The 27445-nt window shown below is 38.2% G+C and overlaps 1 protein-coding gene across 1 annotated transcript in view; it reads left to right on the top strand.

Annotated features, from left to right (window-relative positions):
* Positions 1 to 3594: 3594 nt before the first annotated feature.
* The window catches only part of SPMIP7 (sperm microtubule inner protein 7), a 70496-nt gene continuing 46645 nt past the window's right edge, over positions 3595 to 27445 (top strand). Inside the window, 12 exon segments of the mRNA XM_040054846.1 lie at positions 3595 to 3625; positions 6662 to 6763; positions 6766 to 6789; positions 6792 to 6872; positions 6875 to 6974; positions 7238 to 7244; positions 12191 to 12246; positions 13360 to 13419; positions 13914 to 14018; positions 23943 to 24050; positions 27247 to 27266; positions 27269 to 27308. Coding sequence (XP_039910780.1) covers positions 3595 to 3625; positions 6662 to 6763; positions 6766 to 6789; positions 6792 to 6872; positions 6875 to 6974; positions 7238 to 7244; positions 12191 to 12246; positions 13360 to 13419; positions 13914 to 14018; positions 23943 to 24050; positions 27247 to 27266; positions 27269 to 27308 — 734 coding nt within the window.

Below are 27445 nucleotides of genomic sequence, written 5' to 3'. Positions count from 1 at the left end.
TTTAACTTAAAATATATACATGTTTTAAAAAGGACCTGTCACATTTTAAATTAAGGCTGTCCATAATGAGGAAAATGGGAATAAGCGCTTTCCAAAATGCGGATAAAATTCAGCTGCTTTGTTGCAATACCCTCAGTCACCCGCTCAATCCATATATACTTCAACCATCAATGAAGCGGTGAACTTGGGTTCTGACACCCCTGTGACCTTCTTAATTTCTTCACGAGATGAAAGAGAAAGTATTTTATTTCTACTGTAATTTGCATTTATTTTAAATATAAATTAAAAGCGTTCATAGAGATTGCATAGAGATTTGCAAGAATTTCAAGGCTTTCATAAGAAAAATGAAGTTTTGTTCAGGTGACATTTTAGTACAAGTCAGATCTGGGGCTCTCTGACAGAGTTTTCCGAGGTACAGAACTGAAGCCAGCAGGAAGAAAAGGAGCGGTTTCAGCCTCTCAGCGTTTTGTGTTCTTTGTCTCCACCTTCTGCTTGGAAAGAATGTGAGTTACAGGGAGTTAAGGCATTGTGATTTCTAATACATTTGGAGAAATCTGGGAAAGAAAGTAAATAACAACAGAGGAGAAACTCAAATACAAAAGGCAAGAAGAAAATACTGAACATATCATCAGTACTAATTATTTTATAAAGGCAAGCTAAATAGTTATGTGACTTGAAGATGGTGCTTGTTGCTAACTTAAATGCAGTAGTCAAAAAATAAAAGCAACAACAAATGGTCACATGAACTGGTTAGAGATTGAGATATTTGCTGGGAACAAGAAGAAATATGGGTCAAATCACAACTTGGGTTTGATTTATCTTGATTTAAACAATAATTTAAGCAATAATGGATAATCATCAAGTCACCCCTTCTATTAAAAAAATTACAATTGTACTTCTCTACAGTGTTGTTATGGAAAATAGAAGTAAGGCAAATTCTCTGGCTCTAAAGACAATACAACCAAGGTAAGTAAAAGGATTGTCTGTGCTTGTCATGTCAGAATGTCAGCAGAGTCTGCCACTGAAAATACTTAGGAAGTAGGAAGAAATAAAATTTTACTTGAGAAGGAAGAAAAAAAAAAAAAAAAAGAGACAGAAGATACTGATGAGGGTATTTCATAGGTGGTAGATTTCTGTGAATAACAGTTTAATTTACTTCACAACATTTTTTTTTGTTATGTACCACTTTCACAACTTTGTTTGAGGAGCAAAATTTTTCAAAAAACTTTATTTTCCTCAAAAACTTCTTGGAATAATTAGACAATTAAAAAAATGGATTTAAATTTTTTCACTGTAATATTTAAGTCTTTTAGAACTCTTCTGCACTGGAAGAAACAAAATTAATGTTTCATTAAAATTCTGTTCCCAAAAGAACATGAACAGATTCCCCATTAACAAAAATCAGTGTATGTTCTCATTTTAATAAAAGCATACTGATTTCTAACAAATAACAAAGCTTACCTGAAAAGCAGCCTGATTTAAAATTCCATCTGCCATTATTTTCTGTCACAGTCCATAATATCATATGAACTGTCAAATTGATTTATGTATCATAATTGAAAGAGAAAAACATAATCCACCAAAACAAAGTAAGTTAACAAAAGAAAAACTGGAAAAAAAATATATTAAAAAGAGAGTACTCAAAGTTTATCATAATGCAATGGAATAAATGCATCTAGAAATAGTAAGCACTGCAAACTGAAAAGGTATGAGAAGATTTACATTACATAACTTGTAGGAGGTTTTGGTACTACTTAATGCAAAAAGAAATATTTTTTACAATAACACCTTAAACCCGAAGATGGAGCTCTTGAACTGTTTATTTAAGAAGAACTAGAAAAAGTGAAAGCAATACCATTACCAAAGGAAGATACTGTAGAACTTCTGGATTTACTTTCTTAAGTATCTTCAATGGGATTGCATACTACACGGTGGGAAAGTCACTTTAAATGCTCTTTCATGTGCATACACATTTCACTTGTATAGCAGCCATTTCACTCCACATATCTTCCTGTCCACAGAAGAATTACAACTCTCAAACACTCCTTTCCTCACATTTGAGACAGTTTTTCAAAATTTCTCCAAAACATTTTTTAGATTTCTCACTGCAATTCCTTTGGAATTGAAATGGTACTTGCTGCAGCAGAGTCTAATACAAATGATTTTCCCATTCCTTCTCTCTGTTTAAAAAGTGAGTGTGACCAGGTTAAAGATACACATTCCATAGTGGGAGAAGGGGGGGAGGAGCATCAAGAAGTCAGTAAGTCCCACAGAAAGAGCCATGGAAAATGAAGTACAAGGGAATTGCTTTAACCACATTTTAAAGTCATTACATATATTATTCCATCTCTTCTGTCTGAACCCGTCCTTACCAAGAAGTGGGGAAAAAACCTTTGTGTCAGTACTTTCTGAGAAAAAATAAATAAATTTCTGAATTCACTTCTAATTAAGTTTTTTAATCAGCCAAATACACTAGAAATATAGATGGTCTGATTCCTCATTGGCTTGTACTTTCTACAGGCATTATACAAAGTATGCAAAACAGTTCCTTTTGCAGAGGAACACAAGTGAAGAAAAACAGTTTACATCACTGTCAGACACATAGAAGTTTGGGGCAATCCACCCCCAAGTCCAAGGTAGTTCAAACCTCCCAGTTTTATATGACCATGCCCTCAAAAGGTACATCTGACATATAAAGTATCTGTTGTTTGAGGAGTCCTTGCTCAGCTTTAAAATCAGACTGAGTTAATTCAACAGCTTTGCTACTAATTTATGATACAGAAACAGGCCAAAAGAGCCAGCAGTGAGTTAAATTCAAGTGTGGATTCTTAACATCATGTTCAATGCATTTAAAAATCAACTTGGGCAGCAGTACAGGTGCTACTTAGACATGGAGAAATCGAGCTTTTGTATTTCTAAGAGACACAGCATAATGGAGAAGAGTCTCCATTCAAGATGAGGAATAGTAGGTGGACTGTTCCCACACAGGAAAACAAACCTTCCTGCTCCACCCTGAAGAGGAAGTTACAACAGCCTCAGGTAAAGAGGAGCCTCTTCCCATGTCTTGTTCAAAGGAGGAACCAGGATATATTACACCAAATTAACGTTATTCCTATGCCCATCAAGCTGAAAGGAAATGCCATTCACTCCCTTAAAGTTTCACATCACGTACATCCTACTATTTCATAAATTAATTTTCTTCTGAAACTTTCAGCCTTAAAATCAGCATTAGAGTTTCAAAATCAAGTATCTTCACAATAATTTATCAGAAAATTAAATTTAGTCTGAATTTTGCACTGGCAAGAAAGAATGAGCCTTAAATAATTAAAGAGTCAATATATAAATTAATTAAGTCCTATATTATTATAATGTTGGCATAGTTTGAATTCATTTATTTAGAAATGAAAATTCTATAAAGTGATCGTAAAATATTTAAATCATGGTAACTGCTAAAAGTTTTTTTCAAAGTAATTATATTTTGAGATAAGAGACTTCTGTACCAAAAGATTATATAAATAGCAATTCTACTTACTTAAATTATTTCCCTCAATGTGCTAATAGTCAAGTGATTTTCTAAATCCAAGTATTTTAATGATGGCTGGCATTTCTAAACTGCCTATTCATGGTAAGTACTGTGCAGAAACATTACCATCTCTATTACTTGTTGTTTTAAAGTCATACAGGAGAAATTATTTCAGTTTCTAATCTGTCTCATTTAAGTGTAACCCTTTAGACAATAAGCCTGCAAGATATAAACCATATTACGTTTTGCAAGTGGATTTTTATATTTTCTTTCTGACAACTACACCATTCATGTGTTTCCTAAATTCAAAAATAAACTTCTTTATCATATAGCATGCCAAAGCTAAAAATGCAGTATCTCTTCAGTAAGATGGAAACTTCCTTCAGATAGCTCAGAAAACTCAAACTGTAATTAAGACATTTCAAGAAACATGTTCCACATTGTCCTCAAAAAGTTTAATTAATCAATGATATATAGTGCCGAAACTGTAAAGATTAGTAAGTTAAAAAAAAAAAACCACCAAAACACCCAAGAAAGCAAAAAACACAAAGAAACAAAATCAAAACAAGCCCCTAAAACAAATAAACAAACCAAAATTAAAGTCTCATGTTCTTTACATCAGTCTGAAGCTCAGACTGTGCTAATAACACTCCAGTGCTATAAAATGGAAGTGTCATTTTTTGGTGCAGACAATGTCCATTATGCCTACTCAAACCAAAGACAGAAGAAATATTCTGATGTTTTAGTGACTATGTACTGAAATACTTCATACGTGCAAAATACCTTTTTTGTCAGAGAGTAGAACTTTGAATTTTGTCTTTGGTCACAACCAGACTGTAGAATAAGAAGATCCAGCATGTATGTACGCTAATTAACTCACCTAGGTTAATACTATTGAGCAAGCTGAAGCAATTTACTATGTTCAAATTTCAAGACCTCACTAGGAAGCAGAGACTGTTACTCCGACAACGAAATGCAAGTTCTTTGGCACATGGGAAGGTGAAACACCCCTCTCTCCAGCAGTCTCTGCTCGTTTTTGTAGAGGGGGAAAAAAAAAAAAAAAATCAAATTAGAGAATCCTTTAGCTTTCCCGCATATTCATACACGGAAAGAAAGTTCAATCCCACCGGGTGAGTGTAGATGGGTAAAGCTGGCAGGTGTAAAACAAAACCCACAGGGGGAAGCTCCTGTATTATGGAACAGCACGTCCCAGACAGCACACAAACTTAAACCAGCTGGCTGCAAAGAGGGTGCTCCCAGGTAAGCAGCGACAGGACCAGAGGAAATGGCCTCCAGCTGCCCCAGGAGAAGGAGGAGGTGGAGAAGGAGGAAGAGGACGAGGAGGAGGAGGAAGAGGAGGAGGGCGGGGCGGTGTTCCCGCGCCCCCCCGGCTCCTGAGGGCACATGGTCCTGCCCTGCCCTGGGCCTGCCCGGGCCGAGCGCCCGCGGGGCTTTCCCGGCCGCAGCGCCCGGCTCTGCGCTTGCAGCCCTTGCCAAAGCAGGGAAGGGAGGGGAGCATAGGCTTTCACATCCTCAAACCCCGGGGAAACATCTGCTGCTGCCGCCGCCCGAAATCGTCCCGCCGCCGCTGGGTTTAGGTAGTTAATCCCAGCCCATCCCCGCTCCATGGGCAGCTCCATAAGCAGCCAGGTTTGCGGCAGCGCGGATTGAGCCGGCCTCGTGCTCCCCGCAGCTCTTCCTTAAAAAAAAAAAAAAATAAGAACCAAGGAAGTTCTGGCCAAAGAACTAAAGTGCTAAACCAGACACTGTCGTGGGCATCCATAACTCTGCTGCTCCGTCGTCATTGAACTGCCACAAAAAGACAATTAAAGTGTCTGTAATGTGAAGGCATTTGCATGCTCCTGTGGCATTCGAGTATTTAGAATATGTGCTGCAGTAGAGCAGGGATTTTCTGGAAGATGGGGGGAAGGAGAACAGGGATGAGACACGAAGAATTTTCTGGGGAGCAAATAAAGTCTGACAGAAAAACATCATTTTATTGGAAGATTTGGTATATTGTTACTTTTCCAGAGAATGAAAGCAGTTGTTAATGTCAAAAAATCAAGAATGATCCACAGGAATCCTGAAGTAAAGTAAAAGGTAGCAGAGAGGACTAGCTTGGACACAAAGCCAATTCATCCATGTGCTTCTTTAGGCATGGATCTCTTCAGAATGTTGACAGTAGAAATAATTCAGCCTTCCTTGACAAACTCACTTACCAGGATAAACAGGATAGAATCCCTGTCAATAAAATCCAAGACAGTTTAAATTGCATTTCATTCTACAAGATGAATGCAACAAAACAAGAGTCATCCTTGTGATGTCTTCCATCCTGTGCCTTATGTGGATCCCATGTTTTTACCTCTCCTGTCATCTCTTTCTAAAGCTTTCCAGGAGGAGCTAAGAAGGTAGGGAGAAAAAGTCATCCCTCACCACTGAATGTAATTTCTAATGTGAAACACTATATTTGATATGGAAATTACCGAGAGTTAGTAAATAAAGACACCAGTATGGCATTTTAAAGGCTTGTTACTGGTCAAGTCAAATTTTGGAAGGTTTGTTTGTTGTTTGTTTGTTTGTTTTGTTTTGTTTTTTCACTCAGGTAAGTGTAGTTTTGATAGAAAGTGGACACAGGATATATCAGTCAGAGTTTTGCGTTTTCAATGTGTTGTCTTAGCCTTACAGTGCCCACACTGCATATAAAACATTCTCAGCTATCACTACAATTTGTTATGTGTGTCCCCTTGAAGGACTACATTACTGTGGCAGACATGAACTAAATTTCACACCAGGAGAAATTTCATTAAGAGGTGCTTTCCATCATTACCAAGCAGCAGAAAAAAAATCTGAGCATGTAATGGCCCTGTTCTTTCTGTAACATACTTGATGGATCTCTTTTCAGGAAAGAATTCAGTACTTAAACACTGCCATGCTCTTCTATGCACTGGTTTTTTTTTCTGGAGAATGACCTCTACTTTTACTGTGATTTATTGGCTGGGACTTCAGAATCTTGGAGAAACAGGAGCAAGTTGAATCTTTTTCGTTTACTGCCATACAAGGACAACAGAAGAGAATGATTTTCTGATGGACCTGAAAGGCAGGCAAGTGCCTCTGAAAAGTCTTCAACTGCCTTGTCAGTTGAAGAAGAAGTTCACCAATGGTATCCAAGTCTGTTGAAGATGTGTAGGCCTGTTACAAGGGTTCTTGAGAGCCATCACGGTTTTGCCGGCTTTGAAGAGAAAACAGTAATTATTTCCTTACATTCTATTCACTCCTCCAGCAGGGCCAAATGACCCTTTATTTCCACACCAGGATGTTGTGCCTGTAACAGATCCGTGCACAGGTTTTTTGTGTCCAGCACCAGTGCTGAACAGCAGTCCAGTGTTGGAAGGGTTATTGAATCCCTGGCAGACTGCAGCGATAGGAAACCTCACCAGCATCCCCATCACAGGTGAGAAGAGCCCAGCCTGACCACAGGAGACCTCCTGGAGGAATCCAGCCAGGACAGAAGGTGCAAGTCCAGGGTATGACTGAGAGGTAAACTGTCTTTTTTATCATCAAAGAAACAGGTGGTGATTAACAAATACATAAAATGAGTTTCTGTACTCCATTCCCCAGGGTCCTAAAGGAACAACCTTAGAAAATACATTTGTATTTGAATTGAATATAACAACTGCAGTAGAGTGTTTGCATGATTCATTGTTCCTGCTGTAGCAAAGAGGTACCAGTCAGCAAATTCTAATGAAAATTCTAATGCAAAAAAACCCCAAAACAACTTTTAATGTAATTAACGTGGGGTTTTTTAATCTGTTTATGTAAAATGTGAAGTTATTTACCATAGTTCTAATGAACGCCTACTTTAATGCAAACCAAGAAACCCAACTCACTCCAAAGTGAGGAAATCCCCTGGATATTTCTGTGTATTTTAGTATTTCGTGACAAGTTGCAGTGCAAGAGATTTAGAGACCTGTTCCAGTGTCTAGTCAATCAGACAACAGAATTTTTTGAAGACTGCCATCACATATTGGTCAAAGCACCACATTACCTTCTTATTTTATATCAGTGTCTTGCATATAAATTTGAGTCTGATAATTTTGTAGTGATTGTAGCACCAAAATGGGAATTCATTCCTTATGACATAATGTAAAATTGGCTTGATGCTTTCAGAATTTTCTGAAAAAAAATGTGGAAAGCAAAAATACCTGCCCAAGGCTTATAAGGGTAGACATATTTAACAATAACCAATATGTTTTAAGTTAATTTCAGTGACTTGCGTAGAGAAATGCTCATTACAGCTAGAACAAAATTTTATGGTATCTCATGCTACATGCTCATAGATGAGGGGAGGCATTTCTTAGAATATGAGAGAGAAATGTAAATAAACTCCTGGTTCCATTTTGCTTTGGAGTAGTGCAGTTATTGCACAGTTAAACGGTGCAGTTACTGCACAATTAGCAATCCTTTATACATGTTATTGTCACCAAAAGATCTCTTAAGTGCCATAAATTCTGGCAGTGGTTTTGGTTCCCAGTTTCTGTCTTCAAACTTTGCATTTTAAATCACTTCTTGCTTACTGCAGCCATATAAAAGAACTGTAAGGAACCCAAGAAACCACAAGGGATAAAAAATAAACTACATAATTTTCTTTTTTTTTTTTTTTTCTTGCCCATACCATGTAATTTTCACTCTTATTTTTCATTTACTGTTTTCTTCATTTACATATGAAAATTAGACCTCAGACATCAGTCAGAAATGTTCAGATTTTTTTCTGAAAGCCTCTGGAAAAGTGAAGGGGAAAGAAGATTTGAGATAAGCAATTTTATCTGCCCATTAATTTTTTCAATGCAAAGAAACGCAGGCAGAGAAAGACATGCTCTGGTACATAGAGGCACACCTGAAATTAACACAGACAACATCTGAAACTGAATGCCATCAAGTCAGTTATCTGGGTTACAGTCAAGAAAGTGCTCTGAAATGAACAGTAGTTCCAGGAAGCAGACAGAAACTGTCTGGTGGCTTTCTGATGTTGTTTTGTTCAGGAAAGTTCACTGTCAAGCTAAAATGTTGACCATGCTGAAGTTGTCAGGAAAAATCAAAACTGAACTCAGGGACAAACCTTGAAGCAAATATAGTGCAGTATAAATTTCTTAAGGGAGTGGTGTAAGTGTTCTTCCAAACTCAGTATGCATTTACAAGTTTTCCTGTGATGCTGAGGTATTAGCTACAAATGTGTAAATATTGATATAAAAAGGAGATGAGTTTTTAAGTACTATTTTTAATGAGACTGCATAAACATATTTCAGATTTTAGCTGTATGATTCAGAGCCCAACTATCAGCCCCCAGGCATGTGATGTAAGTTGCTAACCTTTCTAGATACGAGTCCCAAGGCATTCCACGGCTACATCGTTTGGGGAAGTTGTGCTGAAAGAGAGATCAGTCAGGCATTTTGCAAGCAGATTCTACAGTCACTTTCTCCACTGTGTCTGGGACATTAAAAAAAAGAGACAGAAGCAGCCTTTGAGACAAATAAGCTGTGGCATATAAAACATCTGCAACAGACAGGAGCTTCTCTATTGTGAAAAGATGTAGCACTATGGCTTTGGCAGCCCACAACTTTGAACTTCTCTAGCAGACTTTTGCATCTGCTGAGCAAAAGAAACTCTGTGAAGTTCTGTAATAGCAAAGCAAATGTGGGAGGCTGATGATGACCGTCATTCTAAGAGTGAAGAATCAGAGAAAGGACGACAGCTGAGGAGCTATTCTCCAAGTTTTCTCAGGAGAGGAAAGGAGAGGTGCTCTTACTCATATGACAACAGAATTTTCTCCCCTTTTCTCTGTGGTCTCAAGTTTTCTTTGCAGTGGTTAGGAGGAGGATGACCTCAGAATTTGACCATACAGGTGTATTTGTACTGAGGACCTAGTGATGAAGTCCCTCTGCCCAGTTTGTAAGTATTATTATATTTGTAGGCCTTAACACAGAGATTATGGGGACTGCAGAACAAACAAGATTATCTGACAAGTCTGATAAAGAGCAGAAATTATTTCTTGCCCCTGCTGGAAACTAACACATCTGAAGACACCGTTTTCTCCAGAGCTGGGGAATGGGTAATAGGAAATACTATAGACTTAGCTTAAAGACTTGGTAGTAACCATTTTTGAAAGAAATAAGTAATTTTCTCATGCTGCTACTGGATTTTTGGATTTCTCAAAAAGCCCACATAGTCCAGCATTTCATCCAAGACTGGATAATTAGTAAAGTTATCATACTTCCCCCGAACATTTTCCTATTATGCAACAATTTGTTGGTCAGGGATTCATGACCAGGAGATTGTGTGTTTTAATTAATAGTCTTGGATTCACAGATTTGTCTTCATGAATATATACAGTTGTTTTTGAGCACATCACTTACATTCCAGCTCCCTACTTACAGCTAATTTGTGAGTATGTTAGGCTGAAATGTCCTCGGCCCAGATGGGTTGTCGGAAGGTTTGTCTACCAGTGATCTCTATCCACCTGGAAAACTGATCATTTATCCCTTCCTTCTCTCTGTGATCTTCTGACCAATTATTTACCCATGTGAATACCAGCTTTCTTCTACTGTTTCTTTAAGGGGCTCAGTTGAAGAATTTCATGTAGAACTTACTGAAATAGTGGTGGTCACATTATATTAATTTCCCTGTTGCCTTTGCATAGGAAGAGTTCCTTTCCCAGGAGTTCCTCTGCTGAAGCAATAAGTATTTTCTCCAGAATAATCATTATTCTGGAGAAGTAATCATCCAGGAATAATGCAGTATTAAGCAGCACATTGAGTGAGTGGTGTCTCAAGGTAGGATTCCAGTCTCCTCTACATTTCAAATATTGATTGAAAATTACCTTAGCCAGTACTTAAATACTTCGTAAGTTAGAACTTTTGACTACCAGTGGAAATAGAAAGAAGAAAATGTATTCAGAGGTAACAAAATGCAAAGTAAAGCGAAAAAAAAATTGTGAAACTTGAAAAACAACAAATGAACTATTTATGGACATTCAGACCTTGACAAATTAGATGTCTGGACAATCACCAGACAAATTAAATTCAACAAGGGGGAGAGATGGAATATGCACTCTGGTTGTACGAACAGACTAGGGAATGAGATGCTGGAAAGCAGTGCCATGGAAAGGGACCTGGGGGTCCTGGTCGATGGCAAGTTGAAGATGAGCCAGCAGTGCCCTCGCAGCCAGGAGAGCCAAGTGTGTCCTGGGGGGCATCAGGCACAGCATCGCCAGCGAGGCAAGGGGGCTGGGCAAGAGGTGACCTCAGTGTGGAGATGTGCACTTTTGGGAGCCACAATATGAAAAAGACGTTAAATTACTAGAGAGCATCCAAAGGAGGGCAGCCAAGATGGTGAAGAGTCTGGGTGGGGAGTCGTGTGAGGAGCAGCTGAGGTCACTTGGTCTGTTCAGCCTGGAGGAGACTGAGGGGAGACCTCACTGCAGTTACAGCTTCCTTGTGAGGGGAGGAGGAGGGGCAGGCACTGATCTCTTCTCTCTGGTGACCAGTGACAGGACCTGAGGAAATGGCCTGAAGCTCAGTCAAGGGGAGGTTCAGGCTGGATATTATACAAAGGCTCTTCATTCACAGTGTGGTGGGCACTGGCACGGGCTCCCCAGGGACGTGGTCACAGCACCAGCCTGAGAGAGTTCAAGAAGCATTTGGACAATGCTCTCAGGCACATGGTGTGGCTTTTGGGTATGGTTCTGTGCAGATCCAGGAGGTGGACCTGATGATCCTTGAGGGTCCCTTCCAACTCAGATTATTTTGTGATTCTGTGAAAAATGGCCTACAGCATACTCAAAAATATCTGTGCTGTTAAATATCCATAAAACAATGAAATGTGTAATAGCATACTGCCTAATAAGTTAGTAGGTCATCTGGAAATAGTGTAAAAAACTTGAAATAATCTCTTTAAGGCTGAGTGCCATTGAATAAAACAACTGTGGTTTCACAAAGGGTTAGATTATTTATCATGCCTACAGTTACGTATTTCGCTTTGCATTAGCTTTTCACTTGCCCCATAGTAGACCGATTCTTTGTTAATTCAACAACTTAGGCTTTTTTCTGTTGCTTATTTTGCCATGCATGTCCTCTCTAATATAAACTGGTGGTGTTTATGCTTAGTTACTAGTAGCTTTCAGGGAGTCATTTTCTTTTCTTTTCTTTCAAAAGACTAAAAGAGAGACAAGACGTGATAGTAATAGGTTCTATTTATCTTCCATAAATGAGGAGAAATAGAATAATTAACCAAAGAATTGAGTGAAAGATTCTGGAAGAGTTATTTGAAAATATTTTATTTGTTAAATAACCAAATAAAGTAACTGGCAAGTAACTGTTGCTGGGCCCACTAAAGTCAATACTCCTAAATTTAAAATATAAGGGTCAAAAACAATGCACAGTGTCTGCAAGTCAAATACTAACAGTGAGCTACCATCTTTTTAAAACAGTTTTTCTCTACCTTAGCAAATCTCACATTAAGTTATTTTACTTGTGATTATTATTGGTAACGATTATTATTTTTAATAAACTAAAATTCTGTCTTGCAATTGATTCTGATTGCTGCCTGAAAAAGTTATTAAGTCTGGTTAATTACCTTATGTTGCATACAAGAAGCATGTAATTATGATTTTAGGTTGTTGGAGGCTTCTGGGACAGATTTCAAACAGGATCTTTTACCTCTCCACAGAGGTCTTGTGATGTGTAAATTTCAGGTTTTGTGGATATCAGACTTGTCTGACCAGTCCTTTTACAAAATCTGTGGACAGTTAATTATCTCAGATGACTAATTTCAGCAGCATTCTATAGCTAGAGAAGATATTCAGTTAATACCTATGTCAAAAATATGTTCTGCACGCTTCTCCTAGAGTTAAATATAAAAAGCAGAACAGAAGAAGCCTGTAAAGGGAATGGTTGTCATGATTTCATGCATCTGATGTTTGTATTAAGACATGACATTTATGAAAACACCATGGTAATCATACCCACGCTCAAACTCAAGGGGTTTTTTGCTGTCTGTCCAAAACAATCACTTCTGCATTTGTGTCTTTTATTTACTCTGTATTTCACTTATTCAAATTATGCCAGAGTGAAGCATTTTAGATGAGTCCAGTAAAAGGTCACAGAAGTCTTTAAGAGGGGTCAAATAATAGCTAAGTTGAGACAAAGAAAGAAAAGTTGGTCAAAGTATGATAGAAAATTAAGAACATATCTCCTTTCCAGACTATGGGCCAGAAGGTTTGCTCAGACAAACTCAATGGACAGGTGAGTTACTGGCAGTCAGGCATACAGTGGGGGAGACAGGTACCTCAGCAGGGTGGAAGAAAAGCAAGATAGATAGATAGATAGATAGATAGATAGATAGATAGATAGATAGATAATGCTATCATGGTTTCTTGAATGACACTCTTTTGAAGGAATATAGTTGAGGACAGTGAGAGTTGCTTGCAGGGGCAGACCAAGAGAGGAATTCAGACCTGATATTCAATTTTCCTGTATTCTCACGAGCTTGATGAAATAAGTGTTGCTAGAAGGGAAGTAGTTTATTTTTAAAGAAAACTTGTTTATACTGTCCTATGAAATTTACTGAAGTCGTAGTATCAGAAGAGGTTAAAGATAAGATTCTGCCTGCTGAGCTGGTTCATTTAGCATATATGCCAAACTTATAATTTGCCACAGTCTTTTACCAAATTTGAATGAGCACTGCATTATTCCAAGACCAAAACTTTGACTTGTCACCACCTGTGTTTTGGGACCTCATATAAATATTCTATCAGAATATTCTGTCTGGTGAAAAAAAGAGAGATTGATCCATTTTGTCTTTAAAAAGAGCCAAAGCTCTCAAACCTGTCATATCCCTTTATATATGTAAGTACAGTGTCCCTGGGTTGTTTAAACTTTTGTCATTTTTGATCAAGTCCAAACAGTCCCTCTCTCATTTTCTGAAACAAGAATTGCAGCTGGACTATGTTATTTAATCTTAAGGCATTTTCTGGTGTCAAATGTGAGTGTATGCCAAGTCTCCTTTGCGTGTGGGTATCTCCAGCTTTTTACCTGTAATGGTAAAGATCATAAGAATAGCCAAAAGGACGAGAGATAACAAATTTCTATCTTATTTCCATTTTTTCCCAAGCCTCTCTGAACATATATATTAGAGCTGTCATTTGCTATGTGCTGCAAGTTCAGCAGATGATTGTTTTCATCTTGGGATATGCCAAGCACACAGGACCATTCATCTCTGTGGTTTTCTCTAGTGCACCTTTTTAATAAATAACTAGAAGTTTGGAGGATGTAGTATATGGTTCAGCTGCCTCCACCAGCTGTCTTATGAATAATGTACATATCTTTGATTTACTTTCTATCTGCTGTGTTGGTGCAGTAAATTTTGAAGACAGTGCTGGTGTAGACTTAGTCCCACTTAGCCATGTGTAAACTTCAAAGCCTCACTACACAGGCACTGCACACTATGTTTATCTTCTAAGCGTAATTTTGATACTGCCTCCTGAGTTCTTGTTACCTGGAAAAAGGGAAAAAACTGTTAAAAATCTGGACCTGGGTGAAAAGAATGGAAACATGTTTATTTCCAAACTATACCATACTTTCATACTTCAAATGTTTCCTGTTCTTTAGTACTAATGGTCTGTTGCATGTTTGATGAGTAGTGTGATTTGAATGCTGCCGTATCAAAAGTGTGTGATTGTTAACTTTAGTCACTAGATGGCCTTTGAATGTGTAAAAGCTCCTTGAATGCTATTGGAAAACTATACTTTTAGCTAGATCATTAACTTTGAAGGTTTTCACTCTAAGCCATTCCTAAACATTTCTTTAGTGGCTTGAACTAAGTGCTTATTTGCAAACTTTGGACAAAGGAAAATGGTAAAAGTAACAGCTTAATGATAAAAATTAAAATAATAAAAGAAAAGAGGAACTAGACTGTTCTTTTTGCTTAAACAGAATTTCTCTTTGCATTAGCCTTTTCTATGTGTCCTTGGAATGGTCTTCCTCAGTTCACATTTTTGAGGAAAATACAGAAGGGATACTTCACTGGTAAAGAAGAGGCTGTAGAAATATTGCCCTCCCTGTTCTGAAGAAAAGACTTGATGGCAGGTGTTACATCAGAATATGTGCTAAACACTCCTGGTTGTTGAGAGCTGCCTTGTGAGTAGCTGGAATTTCTGAGCTACAACTTAGATCTGTTCATTTATGTTTTCTATCTCTGTTTCAGGGTGAATGTATATCCTTTTACAGCGCATCACATGCTGTTACCTGTGTGGGGAACAGCACATCAACCTTCACATAGCAGCAGATTCACAGGTAAAGTGAAGTGCTAATCACTATAAGGTTATTTGACCCATATTACTGCAAACATGCCTATTAATCACAAACTTTTTATGACAATTCACCATTCTGATTATTTTATCTTGCCTTCTGCACAAATCATCTGGTTTCTCAGAGCCTGCATCTAACTTTTCTGCTTGAACTGCAACAAAAATAGTATAAAATGGTTATTGAGAAATGAATATGCTTTCAAAATACAGCACATACAGAATATAACATAGTGCTGAACAGAGATGTCTGAGTTGCAGTGAAGTTGTAGAGTTGTTAACCCTTAGTTCTGCTAGGTTGTACTGCTGTTGTGGTGGAGCTTTGAAGAAGAGAAGCAGATGTATGCCCTCTGCTGCAGGCAGACATCCTATCTGGGACTATTTGCATCACATGGTGTCATGGATGATTTGTAGGTTTGAGCAAATGGTTCTGTATTGCCTTCTCTGGAATGCTGCATCTCATTATTCTTGTTTTTTAGTGAGTGGGGCTATGGATTTCATTGATTTCTGGCAACAAGGAGACCAGGATCACTGAGATACAGAAGATTCTGACATCTCAAAGTTCCAAAGCCCCTCTGTTGTAAAAACTCAATTCCATCTCAAAAAATTTGTGAAGTTTTTCACACTTATTATCTGTCCATGAGTGTCAGATATCAAGATTGCAATGATTTTGAGCAGAAGAAAGAAGAAAGTCAGAAGGCATAAAACTTTGCCTATGATTTGTTATTCTCACTTCATGTGTTTGCCAGTAGCTTTGGAACGATGTGGAAAGGCTCTTAAACTGGACCAAAATCCTTGAAAAGTCAGATGTATACTTTGTATTGAGAAGCCTAAATATGATTTGTAAGTATCAAGTGTGAAGCTCTTTTAGTAAATAGTCACTTTCACTCTCGAAGAGTAACAGCAGCACTTCCTGCTTGCAGCACTTGGGCAACAGCATCAGCACCCAGGCATTACTCCAGAGTGAGACACTGTTCTTCCCCAAACCATGCAAGAAAGTGGTTGCCATTCAAATTATTAGCAAAGCTGAAAGTAGCTAAGAGTCATCTGTCATGTAGCTGCAGAGACAAACAGGAAGAGTGGTGAACCTGGGCATGTTTTTTATGTTAGCCTTGCACCCACCCTCTCTTCCTTTTGGCAGAACAGGAAACCATCTTCTGTTTTTCTTTTTTTTTTTTTTTTTTTTTTTTTTTTTCTTAAGGAATTAGAAAAAATATAAAAGTCTTGACCTGTGCTGTAGTTGAGCCTAAAAGTCCCTAATACATGATCAGTATTGTGAAGAGCTGCTGTGCATATATCCAGAACTCTGGATAATATTCTGAAGTCCTTACCATGCAACTTGGAAGTTTTACAAATGTAAATCCAGGTGTAGCATGATAAGGTCATTGGTGAATGGTGAATTTGGTGAAATTCCCATTGGGAATCTGTAGCACAGTTAGGAATGAAACTTCACATATCCTGAGCCCAAGCATGTGCTATTTTTTTACCTGAACTATCTTCTTTAGGCTTTTAAAATAGTGCTGTGCTCAAACTTGGTTTTGTATTATATTAATTAGGACAAAGTGATGGTCATAGTTCTTAAAAATTGGGATGAAATAAAAATGAAAATTTAGGAATCATAATCATGTGTTAATCCATCCTTTCTCAGTGGTTCAGGTATAGAATAACTGTGGGACCTCTCAGCACATGTAAAAAGCCATGTCATAAATGTTGTGATTCATCTAGAAGTGCTAAATTTATGAATATGGACTTAATTAATAACTGTGTGTGTAATCTGGTGGCAGTCTAGAATGGTCAATGGAAATTGCCCAGATAGATCCATGGATGTGCTATTTGGGTCCGACTCTTCATCTTTGGACTTGACCAAAAATCCTGGATCATAATTCAGTTCTTCTCATTCTCTTTCTGGCTGTCATTAAAACCTGCCTTTGGGGAAAGTCATAACAGACTCTTGAGGTTTGTTCTAGCCTGAGAATGTATCATTCTTAATACCCATGGTTTGTATATGCAGTCCTGAATTTGCTTTAGAATGAATTTGTTGCTCTCTTTCATCCCCAGATATGTTGCAAAGTATGCTTAAAAGCTGGAATCTTCTACTATTTCTTTGCCAAGGGTAACATAGAAATAAGGGTTTTTTAAAAAAAGTGACAGTCAAAAAATTAGGAAACTATTGTGGAAGAGCATTCTGAAAATCTCTCTCTGATGCAGTCCTCTTTCACCAAGAGACCTCATATTTTATTTTTTTCTAAAACTCATAATCTCATTGTACGGCTCAGTGCTTCATTGAGTGGACTACATTGTCAGAAAACACATGGTGTAGGCTTGAAACTTATCTTTTCAATCCACTAATGAATGAAGTTCCAAGTTGAATGCATTGATTTTTTTGTATTTTCAATGTATGTTGCTTGTGTGATTTTTTCAGATATACTGGATAACAGCTACTCAGTGACTCAAGTGGCTCAAGTGGCTTTTGTGGTATTTTGAAATGTACCAATTTTTGTGCATTTTTCTTCATTTTTTTCCCCTGCCTTCTCTACTTGTCTTCCAACTGTAAACCCTCTTGTATTTGCATTCTTGTTTTTTTCAAACCCATGAAGTGCAAATTCCATTGGAATCAGTGAGTTAAAGCTATCTGCTAAACAAGGTTTCCTAAACAGGGGTAGGATTGAGATTCATTCACATATTTTGCAGGACTAAGACCTCTGGGATTTCTTTTACAAGACTTTAAACTCTGAATTGATTGTGTCTGTTTTCCTTGGTTATTTTTGTTTTGTTTGTTAGTGGCTTGATTGTTAATGATTTCCTTGTAATATTCATTTATTTGTGGAAGATGAATAGAGCATTTGGCTTGATATGTCGCATAACTACCCATATATTAGGGAGGTAAGCAACTGAGCGCTACATGAGTATGTTTTGTGCAGCTAGCCAGGCTTTCAAAAATAGCTCAGCAACCACACTTGAAAACCAGAGTTCTGAAAGAGCTCACATTCTGGGTGCACGTTGATCGCTAAGCTCCTGCGAAAATCTGACCACAAACACCACAATCTGATCTCCTGTGTCTAACTGCTGCTCCAACCCACATATGTACCAAGGAAGAGGAGGACAGTCCAAATACTGGAAAAACATTGTGTTTTCAGAGGAAATTTTGCAGCAGAGCTACAGTGACTTCCAGGAAGGCTCAGACTGACTCTTTGAGCACTTTTGAGAGGTGCCATGTTATTAAAAAGTGAAAATAAGTAATGACCCAAATCATTGTTTCTTGTTATTAATAACTACTTTGAAATATTGTCTTTCTTATTTAGAAGTGCATTCTGAACTCAACAATTTTGAAAATTGTAGAGAAACTGCTTTTATTGGATCATGTGGGTTTCCAACATAATCATCCGCTATTCTTTTTTTCTTAAAAATCTTTATATGTATGCTTTATTTTGTGTAATTCTAGTTCACCCCTAGCCACCAACTTTTTTCCTCTGTTGACTTCTTCCCCAATCAACTGCTGAAACAAGGTTATGATCTATGTGATATTTTAGATTCTGCAGGTGTTTTAAGGGTCAATGGAAAAAAGCCTCCCACGCTGGTGATGGGGATTTCCTCTAGCATGCAGGGGCTGGGCTCTGGTCTGACAGGTACAAGTAACTCTTCTTCCTGGTGTTGTTAGAGCTCCCTCACACCTTTAGTGAGCTGCAGAACTTAATGCAGTAAAAGTGTAGCACATTTAGGGTATTCCAGCATATGTAGCAACAGTTCATATCAATCAAGGTTTATTTCCTATATCTGACTTGTGCTTTTCTCTTTAGTGTGTCTTTTGTGTTATGACACAACAACTTCCAGATTCACTGCAGTGCCTATTGGAATCTGTCTCTTGACGTTTGACAAAAGCAGTTAGGACAGTGATTATGTTTTCTTCTTCCACAGTAAAAGCCTCTGCCTCCTCAATTAAATAAAAAATGTGGCGGTCATCAGCTTTTCAAAACTTTCTACTCATTCCTTGGCTCCTAATCCACAGTAGAGGGCAGTGCTTACACAACTCATGTGCATGCTCACTAAGTGTTAGTTACATAGCAGCACTTTTGGAACATCAACTAATGCATTGCCAGACCACTGGTAAAACAGGTTGCAGTATTGGTTTTTGACAGGTACGGACTGACAATGCTGAAGTGAACTGTCCAATTCCAGTGGCGTTGTGTGTGTGAGGAAGGGAACAGGATCTGATCAACAGCATTTGACTGAAACGGGAAACATGCAGTTGCTAGGAAGACAAAGTCCTGTTTCAAGTCCTGTAGTTCTTGCACAAAGATATTCTCTGAAACTACCCTTTGTTCATGGTTTCTCAAGCACATTGAGCAAAATGCTACTATCACATCAGTGTATCTGCAGTGACTTTGCATATTTCTTCAGTGTAGTCATTTTCTGACTGACTATGTGCATGCATCCCTTGGAAATTCAAGTCATCAGAAACCTCACAGGCCACAATTAGCTGGGAACAGGACCCTCTGCTGTCTTGCACCTTGTACAGTCATTTCCAAGGGCTGCTGTAGAGCTTTCTCACAAAGTATTTCTTCAGAACCTGACAGCTTGTCTGCCATATATGCCTGTTTAATGGTTCTCCAGTTTGACTCATTCAGAGGGTTGTGGAGGGAAGTGCGTGTTGAAATAGCTACTTTGGCATTTTCCAAATGAGATTTTTATTGCTGGCTTGAAATGCTTTATTGTGTCTGAAAAATACTAGCCCAAAGTACAAAGCAGTGCAAAGGGCGACTACAAAACTTGGAAGAAGAATAAAATTGTTTGAAATCCTAGAAACAATATTTTCCTGTTCAACATCATTCAAAATATTTGGGAGAGTGTCCATTTTGATGGTTTTATCTTTTCAGTAACCCAAAATCCATTTTTAAGTACTCATTCCCTATCCTGCTTTGATGGCTGAGGGAGGTGGGTGTGAAACAAAACCCAGAATGCTGTCAGTCCTGTTCTCCTCTCTGCATTTAAAGCATTTTGGTTTGCCTTCACGAGTAATCTTAGGTATATTCTTTCACAACACAAGGGAGTGTATGAATTTCTTGACACAGGATCGTGCTTGAGACATTTTTACCACAGGTTGTTCTGCTCGGCAGATAGGATCACAGAGGCAAAAAGGGTGTAGAAAGGCACAAATGTGTTACATGTCAGCCTTCCTGGAAGAGAATTTGAGCTGGAAACCAGCTGCAAGCCTTATATACTACTGTGAGTGAGATCTGAGAGGCCTGTTTTATAATAGCAATAACCAAAAGAGTTATAATGACTTCATATGGTGATTTAGTTCTATTGCATTCATAGAGGAGTGTCTATAAGAAAGAGAAAGATGATAGGAACTCTTTGCTTGTAAGTGTCAAGGTAAGAATCTGCCAGGAATCTCACTAGATGGAATTTTTGCAGAAAGAACTTGGATACCTCCACTGCTCAAGCTGAAGTGCTTGATCCAAGGTTTTCAAGAATTGCAGATTATTTGGGGGAAATCTAGATTTCTCTCCCATATAAACAGGTGATGTGGAATTTATGAGGCAAACTTGGGCGTCCAATTTCCTGGAAGAACTCTAGACCATCACGTCCAGCTGCTGCTTCTAAACAACTCCCCTGTGAGTCCTGTGTTATAGGGAATTATCTCAGGTACCTTAAGGCATCTCAAATAGCTCTAAATAACAGTATTGAGGGCCTACTAAATTAAGTCCACACTGATCTTCTTGATCATTGCCAGGAAATAAAAATCTGCAGACACCTCAACATGGTGAGGCTCCACCTCGAATCTGCTGTCCAGTTCTGGGCCCCTCACTACAAGAGGACACTGAGGTGCAGGAGCATGTCCAGAGAAGGGCAACAGAGCTGGTGAAGGGTCTGGAGCACCAGGTCTTATGAGGAGCAGCTGAGGGAGCTGGGGTAGTTTAACCTGGAGAAAGGGAGGCTCAGGGGGAACCTTATCCCTCTCTACAGCTACGCAAAAGCCTGGTGGACAAGAAAAAATGGCTGCCCAGGGGAGTGGTGGAGTCACCATCCCTGAAGATCTTTGAAAGACATGTAGATGTGGCACCTGGGGAGATGGTTTAGTGGGGGACTTGGCAGTCCTGGGTTAACAATGAACTTGATGATCTCAGAGGTCCTTTCCAACCTTAATGATTCTATGATTCAATGGATATAAAAAGCAGAGGCACACCTATGCAGAGGCACTCAGAATCAATTCACTTGAAAAATCTTGTTCACAGATTCAACTGCCAACACTATATGTTACTGTTGGGACTAAGAGCTGTTAGGATGATAACAAGGAAGTGTATGAACAAGAAAGATGTCATGGTTACAGAAAGAAAGCTTGATGACGGCAGCATAACCACAGAGGAGTTTTGTGTGTTGCCCAGTGGTAGGCTGGCACTTAGTTGTTTTCTTCAGCAGCAACAGCAAGGGTTAGCAACTCATCAGAGAAAGCTCACAAGAGCCAGACAGCATGATCCTAAAAAACAAAAACACAAGGGGTACTTTTTTAACCTCAGTTTCTTCTGCTTTATCACCTACATAACCGCAGCACAGTTTTGCATCTTCTTTGCAGGTTCCCAGGAGAGCAGCTGCTATACTGTAGTGTAAGCTTGCTTTCCTGGTACCTTTAACTTCTCTCTCTTCAGCTCTCTTCTACAGATCCTCATCATCCCACATATTATGAATGTACCAACTTCTGTCAATTGTTTCTAACAGTCTAGAAGAAATCTTCATCTTGGGTCATTTCTCAGATCAACTTTTGCATCACATTTACCAATTTATGATGCTTGTGCCTTTTCTTCTACTTTTGCATGTTTCAAAGATGGGAAGATTTTTTTAATCAGATGCCTCACAATTGTATAGTTATTATGTGATTTAACATCAAATAGGCTTATAAAATGCTGCAAGCTAATATAGGACTTCTTGTTGTCATCTACTTCTCTTTGTGGCACCCATACGCTTCCAAAGAAATCCTTGGAATTTCATGATGTGACAGATGTTATCTTGTATGTAGCCCATCACCAAGATAATAAAACTGGGTTCACAGTTTGATCTCTTCAGAGTGGTATCAAGTATATTTTCAGTTTTGGATGAATTCATGTGCTTACAGTCACAACCAACCAATATCCATTGTGTCCTTGGTGGGATCCTTCTATATAGAGAGAATTTTCTACAGTCACCTAATGTGTACGTAACCTAACAGTTGTCTACTTTGACATGAAAAAGCAAATTTGAATGCATCCCATCTTGGCCAAATCTGAAAACAGGATCTACTGCTGTAAAAGTTTTCCAAGCCACGTGTTGCCCCTGCACAGCTGCTGTCAAGACAGAGAGCAAATTTTTCCTTGCCCAGCCAACTACTTAGTGATTCCTCACAGGCAACAGCTTTCCAAGTGCTAGAAAACCTCTGTACCGATTCCACAAAGCCACATTCTCTGAAGAGTCGTAGACTGGAGCGTGGGCCAGGGAGTGTAGCAGTGTATGAAGATATGGGTTAGTGCAAGCTTATTCCAAACTAAGACAGAGAATTAGGTGGTCCTTCTGCTAACTATGGGTGCAAGGACTACGACATACACCACCAATGCTCCCATGCCAAATACAGTTGACTCAGGGTCTTGTGTTATAACCCTGGTAGGTAGATACAGCACTTTGTCATTATCTTGCTGTTCTGATGAGGAATTTCAGAGCCAAGTTTCCCACTACAAAAGTCAGAGATACACAAAGTCTAATAAACTGTATCTCTCACGTGTGTCCATTTTTGCATCCTGTGCTGAACTTAGTTGTGGAGAAGGAGCTCATCAGCTGTATGATACTAGTAACTCTATGCATTTATAATTAAGAAACTGTTTATTTTTACACAGAGTACGGGGGAAATGAAGACTACCTCAGAAATTATTTGAAAGGAGGCACTGCTATCAGTTACATAGTGTGAAGACCCGCAAATGACCAGCAGAGGCAAGGAGTATAATCCCAAATATTCAGTTGATTCAGCAGATGAAACAGCTTGTTGTGAGCCTTTACCCCCATGTGTATGTGCAGTCTGGATGTATATGTATAATTCATGTGTGTCCTATGTATAATTGTATAATTCAACAGTGTCCTACTTTGAGATTTCAATACAGAACAATATTGATGATATTCTCTGAAAAACTTTAATTTGCAAAAAAGGTAATATATTTGCAGTTTATATTGTTTTATTTCTGATATTCATGGATTAATCATCTGAATTCATATTAGTACTTATTTTTTTCTTTAATTTTGTCCATCTCTGCTTCATCTTGCAACAACTGCTATCAATTTTTTTTGTGTGCTGGTTCAGATAAGTTGAGGTTTTTTTACTCCATGTCTAAGGAGCTCTGCTTTCCATTTTCACATTAAAACAGTATCAGAATTAACAAGAGGCTTTTGTTTTCCAAGATGTGGTGCATACTGTCTCCGTTCACTGGTGCACTTGCACTAGAATTTAAGTTGGTGTCAAAGCAGTGTTGTTAAAACTACATCTTAATAAATTCCAAGGGAAATTTATAGAACCTTAGAATACTTTGGGAAATCATTTATGTTTTAGCCTGCGAGAAATCACCCCTGTTGGCTTAAAGTCTGTTATGTAAACTCCGTATTTGAAGCTAGAAACTATATATGAGCTAAATCTGTATCACATTTTTAAAGAATATTTCCTTGCTTTTTGTGCTCTATGCAAACTTTGTGATTTAATTTCTTCTTTGTGATTAAATGTTGCTTCTAATCATGAATATTATACGGATACTAAGCCTCAACAGGCTGAAAAAAAATTCTTTAAAGACCACACCTTAACAATGTCTAAACAGGGATTTTGGCCCAGATCATCAGCTAGATCATCATAAATTTTTTTCCCTGATCTTAAGGAAGCTAAAACAGTTTATACATTCTAAGCACTTCTTGTTTTATTATTAAGAGATTTTTATGCCATCCATCTTTGATAAGCCCTATTCATTCTAGAACTTATCGGTAAGTCATGTTTCAAGCATATAGTCATTTAACTTACCCTTTCTCCGCACCCATCCCCCTTTTAACTGTTTCCTTTAGCACTCCAAATATTCCTGGATACATAGGCAAGGTTCATTGGTCAGCAACTCACCCAGCAAATTCTAATCTTCCATCAACAGCCCCATCAATAATTGCAGGAATGCATGGGTAGGTACGAGGTATATTCCTCAGCTCGTTCAGAAGAATTACAGGGAAAATCGTAATTGCATTTATTTAGTTAAAGAACAATTAAATGTTACACATGACATTCCATTGTCTTAAAAAATCCAGAGCAATTGGGGTTGGATCCCACCACATTATTGGCATGCTAATCTGAAGTCCTCTTGACATTTTAGAATTTTTCTGGAACATTGTACATTATGTGTTGGAAAGGTGACTTAAAAAAAAAAAAAAAAAAAAAAAAAAAAAAAAAGAGGTCCATGAATGTCAAAGTTATCAATTCCCAAAAGAAAACTGTGTGGAGTTTCTCAATTGGTCTTGGCAGACTTATGAAACAGGTATTTGCTATGGAAAAATGGTTGTTAATAATGAGTTGGTTCACTTAAAAGGCAGTGAGAAGCAAAGTCATGCCATGCCACCACACTGATGTAGCCTGGGACCCTGTGACTGCGAAATCATCGTAACTCCCCATCACTATCCTGGCTGCCTCATGAGGTAGATTAGTAATCTTTATTCTCTCTTGCTCTTCCTTACAAGGCTGGTTAATACTGTGGGCTAAGATAAGTGTTTAGATATCTAACTTGTTGATTTCAAAAGATTTGGACACCTCAAAATTGCTGCAAAATCCTTTTCCTTTTGTTAGCATGAAGAGCTTCTGATGCTGGCCAAGAAATAACTTAGCCTTTCTCCGTAATAGCTTAGTAACTGTTTGTTTCTCTGCTTTCCTTTATGATTTTTATGCTTCAGATTCTGCTTTCTTGTTATCTATAGTGATCTAGGATATGGTGGCACTTTTCCAAGTTTCCATGTTTTTCTGAGAAATTTATCTTCTAATTAGAGTTTTAATTTGCCTTAGGATCCTGTTCACAACACATCACATTCTTTGTCAGCATTGTCAGTGGAAAGTATCCAGAAAAGGCTCGAAGAGGTTTATGGAGCTGCATGGCTATTAAAGAGTTCACCTTGTCAAGTTTCACTATTTCAATGAATGCCCTGACTTTCTTTTCTGCTACCCTCCATCCAGTCACCTCTTCTTTTTCTCTTATGATTATACCTGGACAATAGGCAGTCACCTGTAGATAAGGGCTGCTGTTGACAGGGAATGGAATGATGCAACTAACTTCTGAGTCTCCATAATCTGATAAAGCTGAACTCAAAGCAGTCTCATACAACTCTAAATTGCTTGTAAATGTCAACAGACAAATAAAAAAGCAAATGCATCTTAGCAAAGATCATTGAGAGACCCCATTCAGGTACTAGAATTCAAGAGCAAAAATGACAGGCACCACTGTGATCTGAAGAAAACACACCAGTTATTTCCTTTTACTTTAAAAAGAAGTTACTATGGGTGTAGTTCACAGTGGAGGAATTTTCTTCATTTTTAGTGTATAGCAAGAACAAGGTTCTCATTCTGTACTATGGGTACTTTCCAGAACAAGAATCTCCTGACCTTTTTGAAGAAGGTTGTGTAGGGATAAACTAGCAAGAATAATCATATCCAGAGATGGCAGATCAGGCTCTTCCACCCTTTGCCTGAGCTATATGGTATATTTCCTGAGGAGATACTATCCCTTATTGCAAAATTATAATAGTTCTATGGTCCTACTTGTGCAGCAAATTAGTGTTCACTGATCTAAGATGGAACATTCTAGTCCTTCGTGAAACTGCTGTAAAAAACTATGACAGATGCTGAGAATCTCCCCTCAATCTCCCTGATTCCCATAAAAAAGACATGCTTAGCATTTGATTCCTTCCCTTTATAAAATAAATTATAAGAATTCCTGCTGATTTCAGGGGTCACAGGTCAAGCTAGTCTGTAATGAAGAGGTGAAGAGAAGAGAGATTATTCCTGTAATTTGGGGTCAGACAATTTGCCTCCATGTGCTTTTGATGTAGGATGTGATCTCAGCCTTACCGTTTTTAAAATGGTGGCCCCTTTCTTTGTCTCTTTGCTCATTCTCAAGCAAGGATTGTAATAATTTCTCAGAAAGTAGAAGTGATTGCATGTAGTGGATTTTTTTAACTGCTGTCTACAACATATGGTCAGTGTTCTGAAGACAACTATACGTATCAAGTGGAGTCCCTTGTGTACTGCTAACCTGCTCTAATAAATATTCCTGCTGAAAACATCAGCAATATCAGATAGATCAGGGAGCATGCAACCATTTCTACACTGCATTTCTATTGCACAGTGCTCCCGCAGGAGGTGCAGCAAAATCCTGTACACCAGTGTCAAGCTTTCTGAAGTCAACAGGATTGTATAGGAAATGAAACAGTAGGTATACATTTTTCTCATCTTTGAATATGAATAGTGTTTTTATATGTCAAGCTTTATTGATGTATTTTTAATCTGTTTTTATTTCCAGGTAATCCCAAGGTGAAGACAGAAAATTATGATTTAAAGTCTCCTAGTGCAATTAAATTCTGGCAGATTTGTTTAGCTTTTGCATAGGAAGGGATGTTTTATGTGTTGTTTTGGGTCCATTGCTACCTGGAAAATGTAAATCCAATTGCATCTCAGGTTGCATGGAGCTCCATTGGTTTTACCATAGTTAATCTAAGATAGTGCTAGATTTCGTTTGTTTATTGAGAGAATAACTCTCTTGATTATTGAAAGAATTGAGAAACAACTTTCAACAAGTTGCTTTGAAGATTTCAAAAGGTATCTCTAGGTCAAAAAAATGGTTTTTATGTGGAGAGTGAGTGAACATAGATGTCTGTGGTCAGTTTTGTGTCAGCCATGAGAACTGGGCATCTAAAGCAGAGGTGACAGTGCCAACAAAGTATTTTTAGAAGGCTCGAAAGCCATATCTTCAGCATGACCTTCAGGCACCACAGGGTCTTTTGTGCTTGAAAGCATTTGGCATGGTCATGGCAGGTCTGCGCTTGTACTGTGCAGCTTAGTTGTGAAACAGCTGTGTATGTGAGTGTGTGTCTGTTTGTCTGTGTATCTCTGTGTGTGTATATGTTCAAGAAAGACTGGAAAAGCTCTTCAGGAAGATTTATCACCATTGATCTTAAGGGGGTTGACACTAATACTATAGAATATTGCAATTTATTAATATTCTCTACGACCAATGGGCATAAGTGTTTGTGAAGAAAGCAGTGAGAGGGAATAAGAGAGAATATTTAGGAATATGAGAGCATAAAAGGACTTTTCATCCCAGTCTTTTTGTGACCATAGATACATAGCAAAACATGGAAATTGACTCAGTAGAAACACCTAGGACTTTTTTCTCAGCTCCAGTTTGTCCTGAGATTTCTCCCAAAGCAGAATAAAAAAACTACTACAATTTGGAGAAAGCCAGTCCTTTTTACCTGGATAACTGAGAGTCTCAGCATTTGACAGTGAGGGGGAAGGAAATGTATGAAGATGTGCAGAC

This window comes from Hirundo rustica, chromosome 1, assembly GCF_015227805.2.
Source record: "Hirundo rustica isolate bHirRus1 chromosome 1, bHirRus1.pri.v3, whole genome shotgun sequence".
Classification (NCBI taxonomy): domain Eukaryota; kingdom Metazoa; phylum Chordata; class Aves; order Passeriformes; family Hirundinidae; genus Hirundo; species Hirundo rustica.
Note: the sequence above shows the minus strand (reverse complement) of the source record. Positions and strands in the feature narration are given on the sequence as shown.